Source organism: Sipha flava, unplaced genomic scaffold, assembly GCF_003268045.1.
Source record: "Sipha flava isolate LNK unplaced genomic scaffold, YSA_version1 198_pilon_pilon, whole genome shotgun sequence".
NCBI classification, from domain to species: domain Eukaryota; kingdom Metazoa; phylum Arthropoda; class Insecta; order Hemiptera; family Aphididae; genus Sipha; species Sipha flava.
In genome coordinates, this window is record NW_020272778.1 from 646,265 (window position 1) to 670,598 (window position 24,334).

Genomic DNA, 24,334 nt, shown 5'->3' on the forward strand with positions numbered 1-24,334 from the left:
AGTTATTTGTAATTATTTATCACAGCGATAAGTAATGTTGTGGAAAAACTATTTTATAAATAGGTAATTTAATTAAATAATTAATATTTAAATCCATTGTATTACTTGCCCAGATTATTATTTGATGAATGCTTACATTTAATACAATCATTAAATATTTAACAATGTTACTAAATTTGGTACATTGTGATTCATACACAATAAGTTTATATATAGCACTCATGTTAATTAAATGCAGTTTTTTTTTAATGTTATACAATTTTATCAATATAAGAATATATCATTAATTTAAAAAAAAAAAAAAAATCATAATCAATAAAGCTTGATGTACACATAAAAAAAAATAATATATTTTACTTATATGTAATAACGTACAAGGAATTAACTTATAATAGGATAACAAAGGACAAGAAAGTAAAACAACAATAAGCCAAATAAAATAAATACCAATCATTTTAAAAGACTTTTACAGAATATTTAAATAATATAGCACATTATTTACATGGTATATTAATTTAAAAATGGTAATATAACATCATTTTCCTAATAAAATAGAATTTAAAACAGAAATTTTTTTTTTATAAATTGTGTCTTAATTGGAATCAAAAATTGTGTTAGAATTATCAACAGAAATTTGAAACAATTTAAGTGTTAATACTTTATATAGTATTACATAGATTGACATTTCATTTCAAGTGCCCAGCACATGCCGATTTTATATTTTCAGTTATAAAATGAACTTAAATAATCACAACCAAATCAGACTTCAGAAGAACAAGGGACATAAAAGCAAAGGATGTAAAAATTAATAGTTTATTTTTTGTTATTGTCATTATCAACATTTTCTAAAACGCCATCAATAGAATCTTTTTTCTTTTTAAATTGTTCATTTAATTCTTTATATCTAGCCATACACTCTTCCTGTTAAAAAATAAAATAATATTTATACAAAGTTCATTAATAAAATATAAAATAATAATTTTTATTTACTTTAGTTTTATTTGGTACAGATTTAGATATCTTCTCCCAACGGTTTTCAGTGGAGCCTTTTGGAAATTTTATAAGAGCACTTTCTAACGCTTTTTGTTGTATTTGAGTCCATGAACGGTTAATAGATTCAATATTCTCAGTTGCTCTTGTCTTAATCTTTTTTGGTTCTTCTGTGATAACTGATTCAACTACTTCCTCTGGATTTGGAACTTTATATCCGTTTTGTTTCATTTTATTGGCCATGAATGCAACTTCAGGAACTGGACGATGCATTGCTTTTGCTACTTTTTGCCACCTATCTGATGTACCAGGAGGAAATTTATTTACCATTTGCGACAATTCATATAAATCTTCATCGGTCCACAAACCACCAGCAACTACAGTAGTTTCAATTTTTTCAGTATTGATTTTTCCGCGAGTATCCCCATTAGTGCTAACATAATCATTAATCTCTGGTATCTTATATTGTACTTTACGACGTCTAATTCTTTCACGAATAATTGGTTCTGGTTTTTCATATTCCAATTTACTATAAAAAAAAGTTAAGATATATATATTTTTATTCTTAGATTAAACTATTATACAATAAAAAAATATATCAATCATAATTAAATTTATTATATTAAATAAATAATATTATGATTTTAAAATACTATAGTACGGTTGGTATATCAGTGGTGTTACATTTTTAAAATATGGGTTTAGAATAAGTAGATTTATATTTTTTATAATCTTATTTAAAAATTAATTATATTTAAATTTAAAACATATAGTTTTATAAATTTTGTAATATTTTTTTATTATAACATTTATTAACTTGCCAAATTTTTAAAATATAATTAAATGCTAAGTACATTATTAAAAACTTACTTCTGATTATTTTTTCGCTCTTTGAATTTGGTAATCAAAAATGATATAGCTGATGTTGTTAGCGATGGTGATTTTAAGATAAACAACCATAACCAATAAGGTATTTGACAAGGAAGAGTATTCTTTAAGCTGAAAAATGATTTTAAAATATTTAAGAAAAACAAAATATATATATATATAAATGTATTTAAAATTAACCTTGGTTTTGGAATGTTCACATCAAATTCAGGAGGTATTGTTGATTCACCTCGATATTTCTTTTGTTTTCGTAGCTTTTTCATTTTTGAACTTATTAACTCATCCTGTAGAAAAAAAAATTACTTAGTTAAGAAGTACAAATTTTAACTGCAGGAATATTAACCCACGTCCAGACCAAAAAACATTTGTCGCCGACTTTGTCTCCAATGTCAGTGACAAAATGTTTCTTTAAATGTCACCGAAAAAATGTATAAACAAGCGTGTCCACACCAAAGCAACATATTTGATAAACATTTTAATCTTGGACAAAATGTGGAACGAGAATGACGTGGCGATATCCGCATGTGTTTGTGTAATTTTTAGTTTAGAGCAAAAAAATGCTTTCAAAAAAAGATATTGGGTTCATCCTAGTTAAACATAGCAAAAATATAGTGGTAATGATTTAATGACTGATCTTAAACATGATGACATTGGTTTATCTGGAGAATTTTATATAATATAATATATAAGAGTAAAAATAATAATAAAATAAAATAAAAATTTGCACTACGTATAGGCGGACGAGGCAAAACTGAAAGAAAACAAATTAATAAAATATGATACATTTACTAAATATTTATCGACAGAATTTGACCGGTCTGGACGTGTTAATTCATTGTCAGCGACAATGTTTATAAACTTTGTCGAATTTTTCCTACCTGATGGAAAACAAAAATTTGACGATAACAATGTCACCGACACAATTTTCGGTAACAAATTTTAGGAAGTTTTAATTTTTGTTGATAACACATATTTTCGACAAATGTTTCTTAGTCTGGACGCGGTTGTACAGTAACATTAATCTTGTACATTAAATTGTAATAAAATTATAATTACCACAGTGAATTTATTTTCTATATATGATCCCCAAGCAACAAGATATTGACCAACACTAATTATAGAAAAGAGAATAACAACCATTTCGAGGAAACCCATCCTTCTAGCTCGTCGATAATAATAAACAGCATGATGCCAGTTCGGTAATCCTTCGCTTAAAACTTTGTCATAATGTCCCCGTTTTACAGGATCACGTAAAACATCATGAATTGATGCTAATTCTCTGAATCTTGCTTCAGCATCAGGAGCACTATTTTTATCAGGATGTAATAACAATGACATTCTTCTAAAAGCATGTCTTATTGCTGATGAATTAGCATTCTGAAAATCAAATTATAAAGTTATAATTTATACAAATATTATATTATACAGTACCTAAGATTTAAAATAAAAATATTTGAATACAATGTACATGCAAGTTCATAAATATTTATAAATAACAATATATGTTTAACATTTTATATTAAATCTTTGCCTTATGACATTATAAATACAAGCATTGAGCTAATAACCTAATCTAACCTAACCATTATTTAGCTATAACTAAAAATATAATTTTTTAACAAATAAAAGTATTTAATTTGTTCTTATATACAGTAGAAGCCACTTATTAGAAACATAGATAATTAATACAATCAGATTATTGAAACAATACATCGATTATTTGAAACAATAAGTTTATTTGGCAATAATTTAATTACAGTGTACTTTATCTTATGTCACTACGATCGAAACTAGTCAAACCCTCGGAAGAAATGTACGAAGATTAGATCGATGTGGACTTATACCTTGATGTTGCAGAGGTTCCAACAGAAAAAGAGATTTGTAATGCGATTATGAATCCTCAAACACTTTAACATGCTATCACTAACGATAAAGAAGGAAAAAGTATCCCCATGAAGTAAAGAAATTTTAGAAGTTTTAAATGTCCTTAGGAGAGCAGTCCTGCATCATGCGGATGAAAAAGGCTTTAGACAACATTATTCTTATGAAACCATGATCATCAAGTTACTCAGCGCAGATCAACAGACGATAAACACATATTTTATTTACCTTATACTTTTTTTTTTTTTTTTTTTCATAGAAGATAATTTTTTTCATAATAAATAAAACCAATCGCTTATTAGAAACAATCGGTTAATTGACACCTCACCTTGGTTTGAAAGTATTCCTAATAAGCAGCTTCTACTGTATTATAATAAAATACGCAATAAAAACACTCATAATGTGATCAAAGAACAGTCATATTTTTAAGTGACTTATACAATACAAGATACACAAAATTCCCAAAAACCTCAAAAAAAATTAAAAAATTAAATTCATAAGAAAGGAATAGTTAAAATAATTTTCAATTATTGAGTTATTTAAATATGGTTATTCTTATTGTTGTGAAAATATTGAAAATACTTAATTGACTTTAAATTAAAATAACAATACTCACTTCGGGTACTTCTAAAAACTGATAGAAATTGATATTATTCATTTCTTCAACAAGATCAAAAACTTCCATTTGATCTGAGTCCCAAGCCCAAATAGAAGGTGTGTTAATTACTAACACAACAGTGATAAAAGATAACATTTTTGAGCCTAAAAAATAATAATTAACAATGAGTTGTACAACAATATTAATAAAAAGACAACTAGATCTTAACATAAATGACATATAGCATAAGGTAAATAAATATTTTATAGCTAGTAATTTAATATTAAATGATAAATTATTAAATAAATAAACCTCAAAAATATAAATTGACTATTGACTTTAAAACCCATCAAATTAACTACTAAAATTATTAAGATAGCATTAAGATATTTATAATTTTTTTATTTTTTTTTTTTTATTGATATTAATATATAATAATTTATTAATATCAAATCACACAACATTTTTGAATATTAAAATTAGAATTTATTAAAATATCTGAAAATATTTTTCTTAATAGTCAATAGAACTTATCACATATTTATTTCAATGTTTATTATAAATATAAATATTTTTCACTAATCTTGGCCACTATTACAAATATGTACATAATGCTAATATTTTAGCCACAAATAGATACATATTTTAAATATAAAAATGCTTGTTTAAAAAAAACAATTATATTATTAATTATTTTATTGTTAAAACACGATGTTAATATTTTATTTTTTATTATAATTTTTCTTATTCATGGTCATATTTTGTATACAAATAATAAACAAGTCATTCATTGTTTTGAAACATAATTTAATAAATTATAAGTTTCATATTAATAGGTTATGTACTTAGAAAAAATATACAGCTCAATATGTAAACTATGTCTTTAGATAATCATTATCAAAAAAGCAATAAAATTGCATTATAATTAACAATAATAATCTGTATCATTAAAAAATCATTCAAAATTATCTAAAGAAACAATTAATCTCATAATTAACATATTTTAGAAACTATAAAATTGAACAGTTCTTTACATTAGAAAAAAAAATTGAAAACAGGTACTAAATTGAAAAAGCACCAAAAATTAATAAATATTTTATAAATGCAAAATGTTTATCTTCATTAATAAATTATAAAATGAATGCAGTATATCTTTCATCAGATTTTATTCAAGCAGTATGAGGATTTAAAAATCAAACTGATTCATAAAATAAATTCATACTAAATTGATTGACTATGGTACAAAATCAACTCATAAAAAATAATAAATTAAATGTATAAAGTTGATTTATAAAATAGATTTTCTTGATTTTAGTATTCAGGTGTTTGTAAAGAATTTGTTTAAAAAAAAATTGATTAAATATAATGGACACATCCAATTTAAAGCACAAATTAGGTATATCCTTCATATAATATATCCTTAATAATATTATCATTCATATGTGTTGACCTTTTGATTGAATTAACATCTACTTAGTTTATTTTAATCATAACATATATGATTACTTAAAAGTTCATCTGATGTAATATTATTTATATCAAGTTGTGGAACTCAAAAACATATGCTCGTGTGATACACATATCTTTCCTATGATCAAGAAAGTGAGTGGGTTCGTGAACAGAGAGTATTAATGTGTGCTTGATTATGGAAAGAGGTATAAAATAAAGATTTTTTTACAATATGATGGTCAGTTGAACGCACCGATTTAGGTCACGAATGATACACCTAAACTAAATCGGAAAACACTTGGAAAGACATGTACCTATGTGAGGTATTCTGACCAGAGATGAAAAACCGTGTCACCATATTGCGACGGTAAGGTGGCGAATTTACGGATTTTCCGAAGCGGGCCAAAACATATGGAGAACACTGGGCGTCGAAAAAGCACATAAGCGCGCCAGGGATTGGTAGAGGGATAATTACCAAAGTACATCGAAATGGAACACAAGGCTTACCGGTCATGTTGTGCGGCTACGTCGGCGGTGGCCTAAATAACGAGCGGTGTCTCGGACACGTTTCGCGTTCCGAACGTCGACGACGCGGGAAACGGTGTTTCCGGCGCTGACGAACAAACGAAATGGACGCGCGCGAAACGTGGCGGTCCGCGAACTGCTGCTACTGCTGCTGCTTGTCCCGTTCTCGCTGTGCTGAAGAGAACCGCTTGGCCTACGTGCTGACGCCGCACAGACTTGTGGGCCAGGCGACTCGTTTCGTGCAAACGTAGCGCGCGAGCTGACGTAGACGACGGAGTGGGGACCGGACTGATAAAGCGCAGTGCCCGACGGGTGATAAACTGATAACGCGCCGATGTCGCCGACGACTGAAATCCCTTTCCCTTTTTTTTCTTCTTTCGCCCCGACGATCGGGGTACGTCGCCGTCACCGTAAATCGGCCACCGGCAGCAAGCCGGGTGGTTGCCAGCGCAGCGCCATCAGCGGCTTGGGCTTTTATCGATATTCGGCAACGGGTTGGGGGGCCCGCGGCGTCCAACGTGATATTGTCGCCGCTGTTGGCCACGGAATACTGCGTGATAATTACTTATCATAATCATTTATGATAAGCCTCGAACGGGGCCGTCATGCGTATTTTACGTTCCACGCGTGTCGGTCCCGTTATTCCACGGTATACCGCCGCCGCCGTCGACGACAAAAAGTGGCTGGATTAGTTTTCCCTTCTCTTGTTTCATGTATCGTTTACACGCGTCTATTCGAAACGGTTTTCGATTAATTCAATAACATTCACTTCCGTTCGGAAAACCGTTCCGAGCTCGGTTGGCAAAAACGTATTTTACACTTACGTCGGCAAATTATTATTAGGGTGTATTATACCGGAAGATAACCGAGATGTTTCTAACGTTACCGCAAATATTACATACGAGCAGAGTAAAATAAAAATCATCCAATCGGACATTTCTTGTTTCGTCCGAAATCTAATAAAAATGTGTACATTTTACAACATTAACAATATTATTACTCGCCAACGAAGCGTAATAGAACATTCACGCACAGAAGTGTATCCTTTGGCCGCGACTAACGCCACGCTCGCGTGGCTCCCCGCTAGAAACATATATTACTAGATATTATGTCAGACGTGCAGAAAAAGTTATGACTAATCAATCGTTTTTAGTAAATATTAGTCTTTGTATTGACTTCGAAAGTAAAAAGGATTACATTTTTCATCATTCACCATGACTTCACGCCCTTGTGTTGCCTAAACTTGCCCAATCCGAGTCATTTTTGTTCGTCAAACCTTGGCATGATACCTATCTTTATTCTACGGAGATGATCACCAGTTGATATGGCAGAATTAAAAACGTTGACGAACATGGTTGTGATTATTATTATATTTCTATTACTATTTGCATTACTTGTGTGTTGTACGCACAATATTATGCGTGTAGTAAAATATTGGATTAATGCATGTAAATGAACTCTAACTTAGTGCCATTACTAGGTGCCCTACGTGGCGCTCTTGGCGAATTTTATTTTGGTGCTTATTCTTTACAAAAAACCACAATTTTAATTTAACTCAAATGCGCTCCTTTTCTTTGCTGCGCCCTTGGAATCCACCCATTTTTCCAACCACTAATTAAAACTCTGATACAACTCGCACAGAATATTAGTTGAACAATGATGCAGCGTACCCAATACATTAATAGCATTTATTTCCCTATCCCAAACCAGCATTGTTAACCAAAAACGTTCGGTCGGCGCGTTTGGTGTGCACACCCATCATTATTGTTTACAATTTTTTTTCACCTAAACGTATGTGTGTACTTTTTTTTGTTTCATTTTTTTATTCTTTAAATGTGCTCGTTCAAGGTTTACGTAAACGTAAAATGCACGCGCAGGTAATTCGCGTTTAGTATGGAATTGCCACAATCATTATTTTAGTCAAATATTAATTTTTATGACTATGTGTATATTATGCATACGGCTGTATTTACAATTTCAAATAGATATCCAAAATTTATAAATTAATGACCTACGTGCGAAGCTCGTAGTATTCAGTGCTTAGTCAATACGAATTGAAGCAATATAAAAATACAAAATATACAAGTGTCTTAAGCATAGTATTAAAGAAAAAATATAATTTCTATGCTTGTTTAAAGTAACGTAAACCATGAATGTATGTACAACAGTGTAAACGTAAATAGTAAATGTACTTTTATGTTCGTTCGGTCTGATGACGACATATATTCTGACCTAGATAAATGTTTGATATTTAATTTAATTAAGTTTGATTAATAACATTTTAACTCTGAGCCCTGTGTAAATATACGAGTATGTGTACATCTTACTAGTTGGTCACGTTATATTATATCACGACAGGGCCGAACGCAGGAAAAAATTGCGAGTGAGGTTTTGAAAAAATGTATTACAAAAAATGTTGATAAATAGCATGCTTTATTACTCATTATTTAATTTAATTTTAATTTTAATTTTTATATAATATATATATATATATATTATTTCTATGTGGCTCACGAGAAACTTTGAAATAATTATAAAATATGTAGATTAAATCATTTTTTTTATAACACTTTTTCTGATATTTAACGGGGGTTGAACCCTTTAAACCACCCAGCTTTCGAACCTATGTCACACATTTTCCCCAAAAGATATTTTTTATTCGGAACGGAACACTTACTAGAGTCTTAGTATATTTGTTACGATAATACACATTTTATTTTTATTAATCATAAAGTTTTACACAATAGCATAATATATAGTGCTAAAATTGCAAAACATAATATTGTTTTATATTGTTTAGTGCAAAGATTTAATATAATCGGAATAATTATTAAAAATTTATCCCAGAGAGAAATTTTAGTTTTTAAACAATTATACCATAAAACAACCAATCACTTTTTCGGTCGTTATGATTGATATATTATTGCTTTCAAATTTATGTACGACACTGGATCATTACACAAACGTAATCGAAGCGAAACGAATGCTCAAAAAGCCTCCGTATAATATCCTGTCTGTTCTAATTCTTTATAATATTATGTAACATATTTGATAAATTATGTAATACAAATCTATGTATTATGCATACAATATATTATTGGAAAAAGAAAAAAATCAATAAAACGAGCAGTCTTTGAAATGATATATTCAAAACCACTTCCTGATAATAAAGCGATAAACAAAAATTTGTACAACCTTCCTGTAATCATTTAAATTTAAACATCCGCTGTCTACTAAATTTCTCCTGCAAGTAAATTGTTCTCATTGGTATTTACAATGCTTATATGTACTAAAATTTTATTTAAAAACTGAGTCAATAATTCAATAATTGCAGATATATATTACGATAGGAGTGTACTATGTATACAAATAAATACCTACATTTTTCATTTACTATAACAGATATAGAGTATTTCTATATAAATAATAAAATTTAGCTTACATTAACATTTTGAGATTGAAACAGAGATATTTGCTTCTAAAAAGGGTATTTTCACATTTTGACTAGAGCAAATAAATTATACTTTGACATAATGTTTGCATAAATTACACAATTTATACATACACACATATTTATGTGTACAGATAGTTACTTTCAATTTTTAGGATGCATATTTTAGTATACCTACCTACACGTACTGTTGAATTAATATAAAATTTTGATTCATATAGTATTCTCTATATATATTAAGTATGTAAGTAAGTATAAAACATAGTTTATATATTTATAATAAGATAATTATATTAATATATAATAAAATATATATTTAGTATATTTGTATACTTAATTACATACTTAATTCTTATATAATGAGAAATAATATATTTTAACAGTAACTATACTTGGTGTAAAATATGAGGATTATAATAAAACGCCCAATTACAATTATTTTACTATTGAACAATATTTATTGTATAGGATTAGGTTTATTGTAACATTATAAAGTAGGTTATATTTTGAAATAAAATTTATTTTAAAACTCATTAACCTAAATATTGATAATGTTTACTAGAATTATAACATACATAATCAACGTTTACACAATTTAGAAAATACTATATACTTTACACAAACAAAATTGTAAAAACTCAATATTGTAAATATTTTAGAATATACAAAATATTGAATATAGTATTCTTAATTTGACAAAAAGCTTTTTTACCTGTTCTACACTGATACGTTTAATGTTAGTCAACATATATAAACCAATGAATAAGCAATTAGTTAAATTTATGTACTGTTACAATAATTAAATATAATCATTTACTATTAAGTTTTAATATTATCCGTGTTCGTTCACAATATTGTTAATACTTCTTTTCCATGTTCTAAATGCATTGGTTTTGTAAATTATGAAAAACATTGTAAATTGTATTCAAAGAATTTGGACGGAATTTAAAAAATGCCGCATTATTTTTAATAGATATAATGTTGATCAATTGATTGGTGTATCAAATTAATTATATATTTTCAAGTCAACAAAATATTTTAGAGATAAGTGGTCCCTTTAAATAATGACGATTATTTATATGTTGCTTTCGATGTCTATAAAAGAATAATTAATATTTTTAATTTTACATCATAAGTAAATTACATAAACAATAGGCGATAAGAAATTTTATAGCTTGGCACACCAAAAGTTATGGACAAACTGTCCTTAACTTCCATAGATTGTTCAAAGTTGATATATAACTGTTTTAATTGTATTCCCCGTTATTAATTTTATTATTAAATTATTATTATTATTATTATTTATGACATAAAAAAATAGTATTTTATAAGAAAACTTAAGCTTAAATATGATGTAAGATTAAATAATTTAATAAGATAGTTGTATTGAGTATTTTTTTAAATTATTAATTTGAAAATAAAATTTGAAGTGGTAACAAAATTTAAGGCCGCATTATATATATAGACTTAAAATAGTAGGGTATAGTTCAAAATTCTTTTTTTTTCCCAATTTAAGGCAAGTAGAATATTAATATTTTATCAATTTTTAAATTATTCTGATAAATTATAAAAATTGAAGTCGTTTATTTATTATAATGGTAAAAAAATGTTATGCTCGTGAAACAGGTACACCTTAATACACGTACAATAATCTTTAAAAGCATAAAAAATACTATTATAATTTTAATATATAAAATGCATATTTAAAATCGATCTGTGTCTTTCATATAGGTATGAATATTTCGAAACACGTATTGAAATGTATTACACATTTCCAATAATTATTATTAAGCTTAAATAGCAAAATTGTGTGTATTAAGTGTTTACATTATACATTTTTTGTATATAAGAATTATTATTAATAATATTATGAGCTTCTCTAAAACATTAAAATAGTGAAAAAATTGTATATTATATACTTTGAGTCTTATTCTTAATAAATTAAATTTAAAAAATACCAATTGTATGTTAAATTAATTACTTTTTTGTGTTGCACTTAATAAAACATGCGCTTAGTATGATAACGAATTTCCCCAGTCTTAATTTATTTTTTACCGAACATAATACTCTTAAACAATTCTAGAAGTTAAAAGACAGCTCTATTAATACATTGTTTGAAATTATAATTTGCATTTCAAATGTTTAAGTATATCATACTTAATTTTATAAAATATTGTATTATGAGAGTACGAGAGAAATGTCATAAATGTTTAATTTATTGTGTTTACTACATTTGAATTGTTTTCGTCTAATTCTAAATAGTATTGATATTATTCGGGACCAAATTCAGAAAAAAAATTTCAAGGATATAGTTTGAATATAGATATTTAAGTTAAATCTGGCTAGCAATGTTAATGATAACGTATTTATTTTTGTTTTTCTCTAAAAAAAGTCATATGTTTTACTCTGGAAACAATAATGGCAATAATATGGACGGCTTTCATTTGGTGTGAATGAATTTTGGATCTATACCATTTAGGCGAATTTTACAGCCTCCTAATATGTCTAATAAATCGTTTGGGTGAGCTTTAATGTATTTTAATTTATAAAATTTATATGGGTTAATACGTTTTCCTTCCTATTTTAGAGCCTAGGGATTTTTAATTAACTTTATATATAGTTAAATTATCGTTCACTATTTATATTTTTAAATTGGTTTTGAGCACTTTAAAGATGAACAAACAAAAAGTTAAATAATCCTCTACGCATATTGTGTCCTGTCATGTATATCATAGTTCGTGACTAAATTGGTTATCACCTATTGACTGAAACAATATGTAACTGTAGTAAATATTATAAAATTTGATGAACGGGTAGGTATGTTAATTCCCTATTATTCAATGATTCGTTAATAAATTATCCTAAACGATTAATTAATTCTTACCCAAATGATGTATGCTTTACTCAGGTAAATTTTGGGTCATTCGCCCAAATTAATTATGCCTTATAATACTAATCTAACATTTATAAATTCATAATTTTTTGACACGTAGTGTAAAATGTTGTTGCATGACTAAAATACTTGAATTAAATACCTAGTTTATTTATCTATGAATTTTGGTAAAATTAAAACTTACATAAAAATAATTTGAAAAAGAGAAAACAATTAACATCATAATGAAAACCACAGACACACAACATATAATCTAATGTATTCTTTGTAAATTATAGAATTGATTATTTTTAGTATTAGCGATTTTATAATATAATAAATCAATTATATTAATCATATAGAATAGCAAATAGTACCTACTCGAATTGAATTAACAAAAAAAAGAGAGACTCTCTGCCTAGAAAAAATTTAGTATTCCCTAAATTCATTCAAATCATATCATACCAGATGGAAAGCTTTGGTCCCCGTTTACCATTTTCCCGTACTTTTCTATTTAGTAAAATTAATATTAAAAAATATTACTGTAACTTATCGTAGAAACATTGATCAAATAAATCCTCGGGTTGAATTAGAATTTACAATTTTTAATCGAACACAAATCTACATAAGACAATGTTCATGCGAAATGGGGATATGTTCATGTTAAAAAACATGTATCATTAAAAAACAGATCCTTTCGTTCCAACGACAATAATGATTTATAGGGATACTCTAATAAAATTCAAAAATATGTTCCACCCACTTCAATTCAAGCATTCAGTATAGTACACAAAAAAATTGTGGTTGTAAATAGGTTTATATGTAATTAGCGCTACGACGGTTTTAACTTAATTTATGAAAGTAATCCAATTGCACACGATACACATACGTATACGTTCGCGTAATTTGCATTGAACGGTGAATAAGACCTTATTCGTAAATACTATTATGATGGGTAAGGGATATTTGTTTTTGCGCGTGTAAAATGTTTATATCGCGACGATGCTTTTTTTTAGTCTTCCGTGGCAGTGTTCTGCGGGTCGATATTGTCCAGCCAGTTGACTATGAACATGTTCCTGTCGTATCGAGTGAAGGCTTTCGGCTGGTACCGTCTTATAGTGTCCGTGCACACGGCGATGTCGTCCGGACACAAGGTCCTGCCGGATTTCGGCACGCACAGGTATTTACTCGAGCCCACGGTGCCGGTCGACGGTTGCTGGTCCTGTCCGCCGATGCCACCGCCGCCTCCAGTCTTGTTCAGATTGAACTCACTAAGCGACAAACGCTCCAATGTCTTGTAAGTGACCAACAGACGTCGTTGAATGTAATTTTGTCGTACCTGTGGACATTTTAACGGTGTATCAATAATAATTTATTGTTAAGGTAAACTACACCTTTCTGACGGTATCGTTTTACAAGTATAGTTGCAAATCCAATGCTCCGTGATCACATGGATACTCTATCCCAAGGCGTTTTAATCTAAATTTTTTATTTTTTATTTATTTTTTTTTTTTTAATAACAATAGTGTTACAACTTTTTTTTTTTTGATACAAATCAACAAATCACTACCAGAAGTTTATTTTCTAATGAAGCAGTTACGTGTGTCGAGTACCCATCCCTAGTCACAATTTACAATTCAATGTACTTGTAGGTACATAAATATTAAAATTAACGGGTCCAAACTAAACAATATTGAGTAATATTTTATGTCAGATGTGCAAATAATGTACCTACTAAACTTTTCTGTCGCACAACATCCACCCCATTTTAGTCATGAAGCAGCTGCTTTAATAAAACCCGTATCGCGTCGCCACTAATCACTACATTACTATTCTTGCTACAGTTACATGAATTACTTGATCTGTGCTCTGTATACTCAAACCCAGGACCAGATCTAGGGGGAGGGGAAGTTAGGGATTTATTTCCGTGCGTATAATTTTCGTGGACGTATTTTTAAGGTTTTTAAATTTTAAAATTTTGTATCATTTAACGATGTCATCGGTATTTTAATAATAAGAGTTTGAAATTTTTTATACATGATAGGTTTTAATAATAAGTGAAAATTGTTTTTTTTACATTACATGTTTTTTTTAATAATAAGAGGGAAAAAAATGTTATACATCATATATTTTTTTTCACATATTTTTGTATTTTTAGTACATATTTAAACGTTTATATGAATATTTTTAAGAGCATATTATAGCGCTTATAACTACCTTTTTTAGATTTATAATTTATGAGTAGAACTCGGATGTTCATGACTTGTCATATTTTTTTTCGTGCAACAAGAATTACATCGGAGTGAGATATAAATTTGATTTATGAAGTCTATATCACAAATAGACAATTTCTTTTTAGGATGTTTTCGCATATTTGACATTTTTGAGCATATAAATGCATATATTGATAATTTCTGGATTTAGTGGCATATTTCTAATATTTTAAATATAATATAAATACACTTTATACGGACGGCTATAATGCGGTAGAAAATGAAAACTCATATACTTATATCACTATGTATGAAAACCTAACAAGAAATATTTCCTCACTCTCTATTTTGGACAAACTATCAACATTGTTTTTTCATAAATATGTTAGTATTTACTCGTTTGTATACCAGTATTTATTTTCAAGTATTGATTCTCGTGTGGCTCAAAAAAAAAAAAATGCGTGATACGTAGGAAGAAGAAAAAAGGGTTTTTCTCGCGAGAGATTAGAAGTTATAAGCAGTTAAGTTTAAAATAAAAAATTATATAGTATTCCAAAAACATTATCTATTTTGGATTTTTGATCGTAAACAATATAAAGTTTTAATTTAGTGATTCCTTTTGTATTGCTTTGAATATCAAATTAAATGAAAATATTTAGGTTTTTCTACGTTATTGAAAATTATTTGCAACCTTTATAACTGATTGAATACCTCTGATATGCACGATAACATCGAGTTAATATAAGTATTTTATTTCAACATGCATAACGGCCAACAATTGGTGCAGCCATCTGCTCGTCTGGCTTTGTACGTCGAGAGTGGCGAGCATACCTTTTTGTTGACGGATCTCACGAGATCGGTCGGATTGAACGAGGATGGGCCGCCGCTGCTATTCTGCTGTGAACTGGAGTACCGGTTGGGCGACGGAAGCTGCGACGTGGACGCCATGTCGCCAACCACCACGCACGTGGACAACGACCGCGACGTGTTGCCTAATCTGCCCTGCATGGTCGTGGCCATCAGCAGCACGTCCGAGTTGATGCGCAACTTGTTGATGGCCAGCTCGGACGCGCTGTGCGGCAAGCGGATGTCCTCGTTGTCCGAGTCCAAGTTTGTAACGTCCGCTATGTCACTGGTGCTGAAGCTCTTGGACAGCCCGAGCGCGGACTGCAGTGCACCGCAACTCTTGATCAAATCGTTCTCCTCCTCGAACCACGCCGAGTTCGTGATGTCCTGAGACATTCTGTTCCGAACACACATTACACCGTTACGCATTGAAATTTTCAATAGGGTACGCAAACAAACAGTTATCATAGAATATGTGTACGCGTATATGTGTGCGCAAGAGTGAGAGAGAGAAATGATAATCGTTTTTCGACCTACAGTTATTGTATGCATCGACTATTTTGTGGTTTTATTAAAAACGGATACGCCATCAGTTTTTTGAAATTGGTCTATGTGGACACAGTTATACACGTTGTTGCAATCGTTTGTATTCAACTTTATATAAAAAAAGGTTTTCAACTATAGACAGCTATTTTTTTCTACAGCGAAAACCCTATTTTTATCAAATTAAACGCAAACGATGACCTTTGACGATGTCTAGTCGTTGCATCCAAGTGGGCGCTACTAATTCAATATAATCGCGTATGTATAATATTATAAAATCAATGGTATATATGTATTCAATAACTAATAATTGTTAACCTGTATAATATATAATTTATAATGAACTATAAAATTTAACAATGGAAAACAAGGCTTTTTCTATTGCAGTTATTTATCCAGCTTTTAATTATAAAATGTGTTCCTACATCATACAGGTACATGATATACGAGTATACAGGTGTAGACGGTAATGCATGAACTGTTTGGTAGAAGCTTGAAAAACAATAGTGATTTCAACAACAATTTAAATTTGTATGTGTAACAGAAAAATCCATTAAATCTAACAGTAGACTAATGAACGGTCCGTAAAATATATTTAGTACCTTGATAATGTACTCGTAATACAATATTTGGACACACGTTAAGTTATAATAAAATAGAAGGAATCAGAAACATATTTTTTACTACAAAAATAAAGAATGTTAAAAGTTTAATAGTATATAATTTGGATTTTTATTAAACAGTGAACACAATAATTTAAATTTAAACAAGCGTAATAATTTCAAATCTATAGGTACCTCGATAATAACGTTTAAATTATACTAAACGATATTGTACTACTTATATATATATATATATATACAGAATAGAATTCTTCATATTATGAAATATTCAGGTAAATATTTTGTTTGACTCAGGTTTAGGATCGTTTAATTTTTTTCAGATAACATATTGTCCATGTGGACATTGTAGTATACAACAGTATATATAATATTATTGTAATTTCCGTTTGTAAACTCATTAAGTATATAAAATATAAAAATTGTGATGTAGGTAAATTAAATTTATTTAATTATTAATAAATTAAAATTGTATTTGAGTTGTACGCTAAGATTAAGATTTTAATTTGACAACAATAATATAATATGATGTGCACATGCGATTTCATATTGTGTACATTTCATTTTGTCTAGACTAAATTAAATACTCACCAGATAACAAACAACTTTATAATCGATAAACCAACTCTTAGAGTATTTTAGGTCGCTAAAAAATGATAATCATTATAATTAATAAAAATATTATAAATTATATAGAAAACGCGTTGATTATGTCAATTGTAATAATCCCTTATTATAATCCATTATACAGTTAATTTTGTTGTGTCTACATAGAACCTTACTTCCTATGACCTTTGTTTATTATAAAATATTGCTGCATTCAAAATGTTTGTAATTCGTTCTCATTTAATGTTAAAATATATTTACAATTTGATATTTTTAAAAACAATTTCGGAGTATTTGTGTGAGTTATTTTTTATGTTATAAACCATTATTCGTTCTTCTTAAAATGTAAATTTCTAAAAATAAATTTAAAAGTATATCATCATGAACTGTATTAAATCCATACAATTCCATTCAAAAAGTAAATTTATTTAATGTATACAAATGGTGATTTACTTTCTTTGTACTAAATATAAGACCAATGTATAAATATTTAAAATAATGTAGTCATCATTAAAGAAAGATTAGATAAAACATCCAAAATATTTGACAATGTGTTTAGTTTATTATGAAAACGATACATAAAATGTCGCTTTTGTAACTAATACGTCAACGTCGACTAACTTGTATATTTATAAATATATATTTTTTAGAAATTAATAAACTTTAGAGAATTGTTGTTATTATCTTCATTTCTATTTATATTAACTAATAAGGATATACGTATAAAACAGATGGTAAAAAAAAAAATAAAGTAATAACGATAGAATATTAATAAATTATTAATGATGTATATATCATTTTTGTTTAACAATTACGATTTCTGTGTATTATTGTTAAATAATATTATAACTTTTTAAATAACTATAGTTCATAGAAAATAATGTGGTTTTTACAGTTAAAATACTGTTTCTATTTATAACATCAATGTATTTTTAGTAATTGAAATTCGGTATTTCCGAAAAATAATTTAATTTATTTAAAAGGTCTTTTGATATGGAAAATTACAAAGTCAGAACTCTAAGGGCGGTTTTTTCTCGAACTATTTCTCATACGTTATCGATTATTATACTCCCACCAATTACTTATTGCTCCGCGTGTAATCCATGTGTATTTGGACACGTTGAGATTTTATAATAAATCATCCATAATAATATTGATGACAGTTTAATATTTGAGTTCATGCTTAAAATTGAAAAAAAATGTTATTAAACTCCTGGGCTTTCCAAAATTGCCTAACATTATAACGTTTCGTATCACACGTCCGTTTTAAGTTTCTGATACTTAATATAATCTTATACTAATACTTGAACTCTTATAATTGTACTCTACTTAAGAAAATTACAAATAAGGTTATTGAACAGCAACGCGCAAACGGAATTGTTATATGCCGGTATCGAACGGATAATCTCGCTTGCTGCGATTCGCGCAAAATTATTATAAACGACGAAACCGCGGTGATCGAAGTTGAGCGTTGGGATCCAAGTAAAAAAAAAAAAAAAATTTTAGACGGGCGAGAATCGCAATCGGATGGGCCTGAGCGACGATGGCGAACCGAATCGAATGTTTTCGCCACGTCACTCGAGCCCGTTTCGAACCCTCGACCGGGGGAGAGGAGAGAGGCGGACGAGCAAAGGGGTGGCTGGCGAAAAACGAGAAACGTCGTCCTGTGCACCGTCGCCGCGCGGGTGGACGATGCGCGCAAGCCGCGATAACGCTTAAAGCCGCGTGCACACTAGAGCCCGCACAGACCGATCATGTGTGCTCAATATAGACTTTTTCACGTACAACAAGAGCTTGTGTGATATATTGAACGGTAAATAAGGTGATTATCACGTCGCGCAACGAACGCGAGAATCGGTCGGATTCGGCTTGCGTTCGCTGTTCGTCACAAACGGTCGTCCGTGCTGGCCGACATACCGTCCGCACTAGATACATTTTTAGGACGCACAACACGAGCACGCAAGCCCGGTCTGCGCGTGTGCTCTGGTGTGGACGCGGTTGGATTACGTACCTTTTGAAAAACGCTTCCGGGAACGAACCGGACACACGGTTGAGAACGACCGCGGTGGTGGCGAACGGCTGCTGCTGCGGTGCGGTGACGGCCGCGTTCATCCGGATGCACGTCGCGATATCCTTGTCACGGGACGGCGACCTGGGCATGCGACAACCGGTGGCCATTATTATCGGCAGATCCGGGCCGCCGCGATCGTCCTGCCGCTGGCCGCACGACAGACCGCCGCCGCCGTCGCTGGACGTCATGCCGTGAGATGCGGTGCGAGCAGAGTGTGGGCTACGAACACTGTCCCGGGACGCCGCGCGGCCGTGTGCGTACGCTCCTCCGCCGCAGCGGCGCGCGCGCGGTCGCTTGCGGCGGTGGTTGTTCGCGACGACGACGGCGGTGGCGGCGATGCACCGTCGCGGTGTGCTGCGAGTTGTACGTCCCGTCGCGCCCGGATAGGTACGGGTACGTACGCACGGGAGGGCGACACACTTGTAGCGCGCGCGCGCTGTTCGCGCTCTCGTCCGGCACCGGCCGCGCGCCACCCCCTCCCCTGCCCCCCCCGTTCCCTCTCCGCCACGGGCCAGGGTGCCCGGTTGCGTAACGGCAACGGTGAAAACGTTAATCGATACCGTGGACGTTTCTCCCGTCAGCGGCGCGGTGGCGGTGACAGCGACAGCGATAGTGGTGGCAGCAGCGACTGGCCGGTGCCGGCGTGAACTTTTAAAAGACCCCGCGTCGTCCAACTGTCGCTCGCAGCCGCCAGACTTCTTTTCTTTGAATTTTTTTTTTTTTTTTTTTTGACCCAAAAACAACACTTTGAAGTTTTAGACACGAATGGTAGTTTTTCGACGAAACTGTAAAATAACTGAAAAAATCAATACAACATTGATGCCAGTTATGGTTTGTCACTCTTATAGGCGTACACGTTTTTTCGTTTCGTGTGTTGGTATCGTGGACTACGGTTTAGGGGCGTTTTAGTCGACTTGAACACAACCACTTGGAAAAATTACGTTTCGAATACCTTTACTTTGTTTCTATTCAAATCTGAAAACGTTATGTGTAAAATAGCCCATGTTTTTTTACTCCCGTAGTCATATATTGTTTACTATTCAAGTTTGTTCGGGGACAGAGGGATATCCTGAAAAGTTTTAAAGAGACTCGCGGGTGCCTTCAATCCATTTCCCGACATATGCCTGTAAAGGAGAACCCTAAAAAAAACGTGACAAACGTTGTGCAGTTAATCGGTGATTCGGTGGCATTCAGTGCGATCGTTTTGAACGAAAACGCGTCGGATGATAAACCTACCCAAAGTTTACCCGTCTGTTATTTAAATGTCACTTGCGCGCTATTGTAATAATACGAGTATATCATATATTATACATGCATTGTTATAGTACACGATTCACCTTTCTCACCCCATCAATACCAATACCCACTGCACGAATATTAATACAATAAAATGCATTATTGAAAATAATATTTTTACAAGTTTTATAACGTACATATTCTAATAAAGGAAATACTTAAAGAAAATAATTTACCTAACCAAGAACAACGAGGTTTTCTGTTTTTCGAAAATCCGAATAACAAAATATCATTCACCGATTTTGGTTTTCGCGTAACATTCACTACTTATTTCCTTTAACGGTTGTTCAAAAAGAAATGATACATATGCACACGGTGTAGAAATAAGATACTTGTGTAGCTTTATTAAAAACAACAGATTGTAGTAATAGGAGACTTGTTACTATATACATTTTGTGGCTATTTTTGTTCTTATAATTTGTATAGTCACAAGTCTCCTATTACCACAGTCTGTAGCTTTTAATATAGCTACACAAGTCTCCTATTACTATTCGTACCTACTCTAAAGGCGAATTTAGATGGGGAGAATTTCTCTTACCAAATGTTCGAGAAACAGTGCCTTTCGAGAAAATCGTAATTCCGGTAGTAGAGACTCTCGACAAGAATTTAGGTCAGGCGGGGAAGCACAAGTGCATGCAGTACATTCTAGCTTCTCAACTTCGGGTTTCGGCTTCGGCTAGTCACTAGCATTTTTGTGTTCAGTGATCCAGTTTTAACTTTTGAATTAAAATGGATGCTGTTGAGGTTGCTGCTGCTACAGCATATTGTGCATTTGCGTATTATAATTACGTATATATATCGTATCCTATATCCTTATCTGATCGAAGCTTTTTTTTACGCAAATAATCCCTAAATTTAGCCATGAGTGAGTCTATTTTATTTTTAATTTGTTAATTCGGTTACTGAACATTTCAGTTGTCCACTTAATCGAACCCATGCATTTGTTTTCTGGTTTTGTGGTACAAATACATAGGATTCCGTATAACAGATTCATTTTGGTATAACTCCAAAAAATTTAACGTAAATTCATTGAACCAGTCAGTGGCGCAACTAGTGGTGTGGTTTGAGGATTGTAACCTCCACCCCGAAATTTTTACAAATTCTACATAGGAAAAAAATGGTTTATCTTGAACACGCGAAACGGCTGATTGATATGAAATATGAATATTATTCGCGATATAATAGATAACAATAATTACATGACGATATGGAAAGTTTTGTAACGTTCTGATCAACTTAAAACATAAATAACCTTATTACTACGATTTCTCGATAGTCGATTGTATAATACTTTTTTTTGTGGTATCACAATATGAAATGGTAGTTGAACAGTTTAATTTGTAATTTAAATATTTTACACATAAACCTAACTTAATCTTACATCCTCATCCCTAAAAATATCTGCGGAAATGCTTATTTTTTCCAAATTCACTAACAATCGCGTGCAAGTTTCTCGAATGCTTGGTACGAGAAACTCTTAGCCTAAATCCGCCAAATCAAAATTGCTAAAAATCTACATGGATTTTGATTTCCTTATCATCTCACCTAGTTCTATGAACCACATATTTTATCTGAATACACATTATATACCTTCAATTCCACTGGTGACTACTATTATCATGAAAATATTTCATAATTTAATAATCGTTTTGTTACACTGATTAGCATCATGACTATGAATAAAACAGGACCATCTACGCGATAAAATTATAATTGTTGTAATTAATGAAATTAAAATACAGTGTATAAATTACATCATGTTTATTTTATAGTAAAGTTCATTATTATACAAATATAAAAAGGGTTATTATTACAATGGTATAAAAGAAAAAAAAAATTAACATAAAGAATATAATGTTAATTAGACGATAATAATATTATTTTCTACTATACCGTGCATAATTAATAATTTAAAAAAAAGTGAATTAAATTTTTTATCATATTGCTTTAAAAAACTAGCAGTTTCCCACTTATATGTATGCAACCGGTTGGAAAATAAAGAATCATTATTAGGGCTCGGAAGTTGTTGCATTTGCATGCTTTTTTTACACAATTGGATTTATTGCTAGGTGAGCTTGAAATTTATTCCAAGACACTACGAAAAACATATCAAAAGTTTATAGTGCATATTTTTGCATATTTAGTGATTTTTAGATTTTAGAGCATATTTCTTGATTTTACAATTTTTTAAAGCATATTTTATAATTTTTGAAAATTCAATATGAAAATTCGAAAAATAAAAAAGTAAATACATTTATATTGAGAGAACTTTCTTGATATTCTTGTATTGTATTTTCAAATTTCTATTTCATATTAAAAACAATGTTTTTTCCCTATTGGTTAATATAATATAATATATATATATATATATATATATATATATATATGTTATATTTAAATTATAACTATAGCTTTATCTAAAATAAAATATTATACAAATATCAAATAGCTGCTATCGAAATACGATGATTTTCTATAAATACTTTTCTAGGAAAATAACTCAATGATTATTGAACATTCTACAAGTGCATTTTTTTTATTCAATATTTTTAATGCTGTTTTATTAATATTATTTTTTTTTTTTTAAATTACGAACAATAATTAAAAATCAGAATTATTTTTATTGCTTTACTTTTTCTATATTTATAATTTTATAAAATATTTGTACAAATGAAAATTTTATGTACAAAAATAAAATATAAGTGCATATTTTTAGAGTATATTTGTACTTTTTTAAGCGCTTAAGTGCATGCATATTTAGTACTTTTTAAATGCATTAAGTTCCGAGCCCTAATCATTACAAATCGATAAATAATTATTTGTAATATAATATATATATATATGTATATAGGTAGACTTTGTAAAAATTGATCCCCTTTGTACTTAACATGAACCCTAGTTGTACCCCACCAAGTAATTACTTAATTTTTTCTATGTGGTGCGTTTTTTAATTTAGTTCGTCCCATTTAGTAAACGCTTTCCCGCACCGTCCACCCATGTAAAGTAATATTTTTATTAGTTATTCCGAACATAGATTAGCGTCGAAAAAAAATTCTTGGCTGCAGAGAGTAGACTATATATGCAAAATGAATTAGATTTAGAAATATAATTAATTTTTAATTCTATTTAAGCAAATTTTCTAAGATAAAATTATTACAAACGTTGTATTTATTTTATAAAAAAATGCAAAATAACATGGACTTTGATCAGGTCAATTCGATCTGACTAAATGTTCACAAATGACGAACGCTAAACAAATTATGAAAAAACCAACGGTAATTTATAATAAACTATTTATTACAAATATAATTTAAATTGATTAATTTTTTCGTGGAAACGAGAATCGAAAGTGTGTTTAAAACGTAATACAACGAAACTTGGAACTTCGCTGCATGAACAACAAATTACCGAAATCAACATTGAGTACAACAACAAATTAAGCAACAGTCACGGATATTCCGAAAACGGATCCGGAACTGACCACG

The 24,334-nt window shown here is 30.3% G+C and overlaps 2 protein-coding genes across 2 annotated transcripts; both read right to left on the reverse strand.

Moving 5' to 3' along the window:
• Window positions 1-799: 799 nt before the first annotated feature.
• LOC112681891 (dnaJ homolog subfamily C member 1) lies at window positions 800-6,825 on the reverse strand. The gene is made up of 7 exons (XM_025552229.1): window positions 6,314-6,825; window positions 4,376-4,521; window positions 2,935-3,255; window positions 2,059-2,162; window positions 1,861-1,989; window positions 991-1,519; window positions 800-921 (listed from the first exon to the last, which is right to left on the reverse strand). Exons 1-7 carry the CDS (start codon window positions 6,318-6,320, stop codon window positions 814-816), a joined length of 1,344 nt encoding a protein of 447 aa, XP_025408014.1. The 5' UTR covers window positions 6,321-6,825; the 3' UTR covers window positions 800-813.
• A 6,364-nt stretch (window positions 6,826-13,189) lies between these two features.
• Window positions 13,190-19,984, reverse strand: LOC112681861. Its single transcript, XM_025552186.1, has 3 exons — window positions 19,494-19,984; window positions 15,699-16,110; window positions 13,190-13,993 (listed from the first exon to the last, which is right to left on the reverse strand). The coding sequence occupies exons 1-3, from the start codon at window positions 19,739-19,741 to the stop codon at window positions 13,667-13,669; spliced, it is 987 nt and encodes a 328-aa protein (XP_025407971.1). The 5' UTR covers window positions 19,742-19,984; the 3' UTR covers window positions 13,190-13,666.
• Between the last annotated feature and the right edge of the window lie 4,350 nt (window positions 19,985-24,334).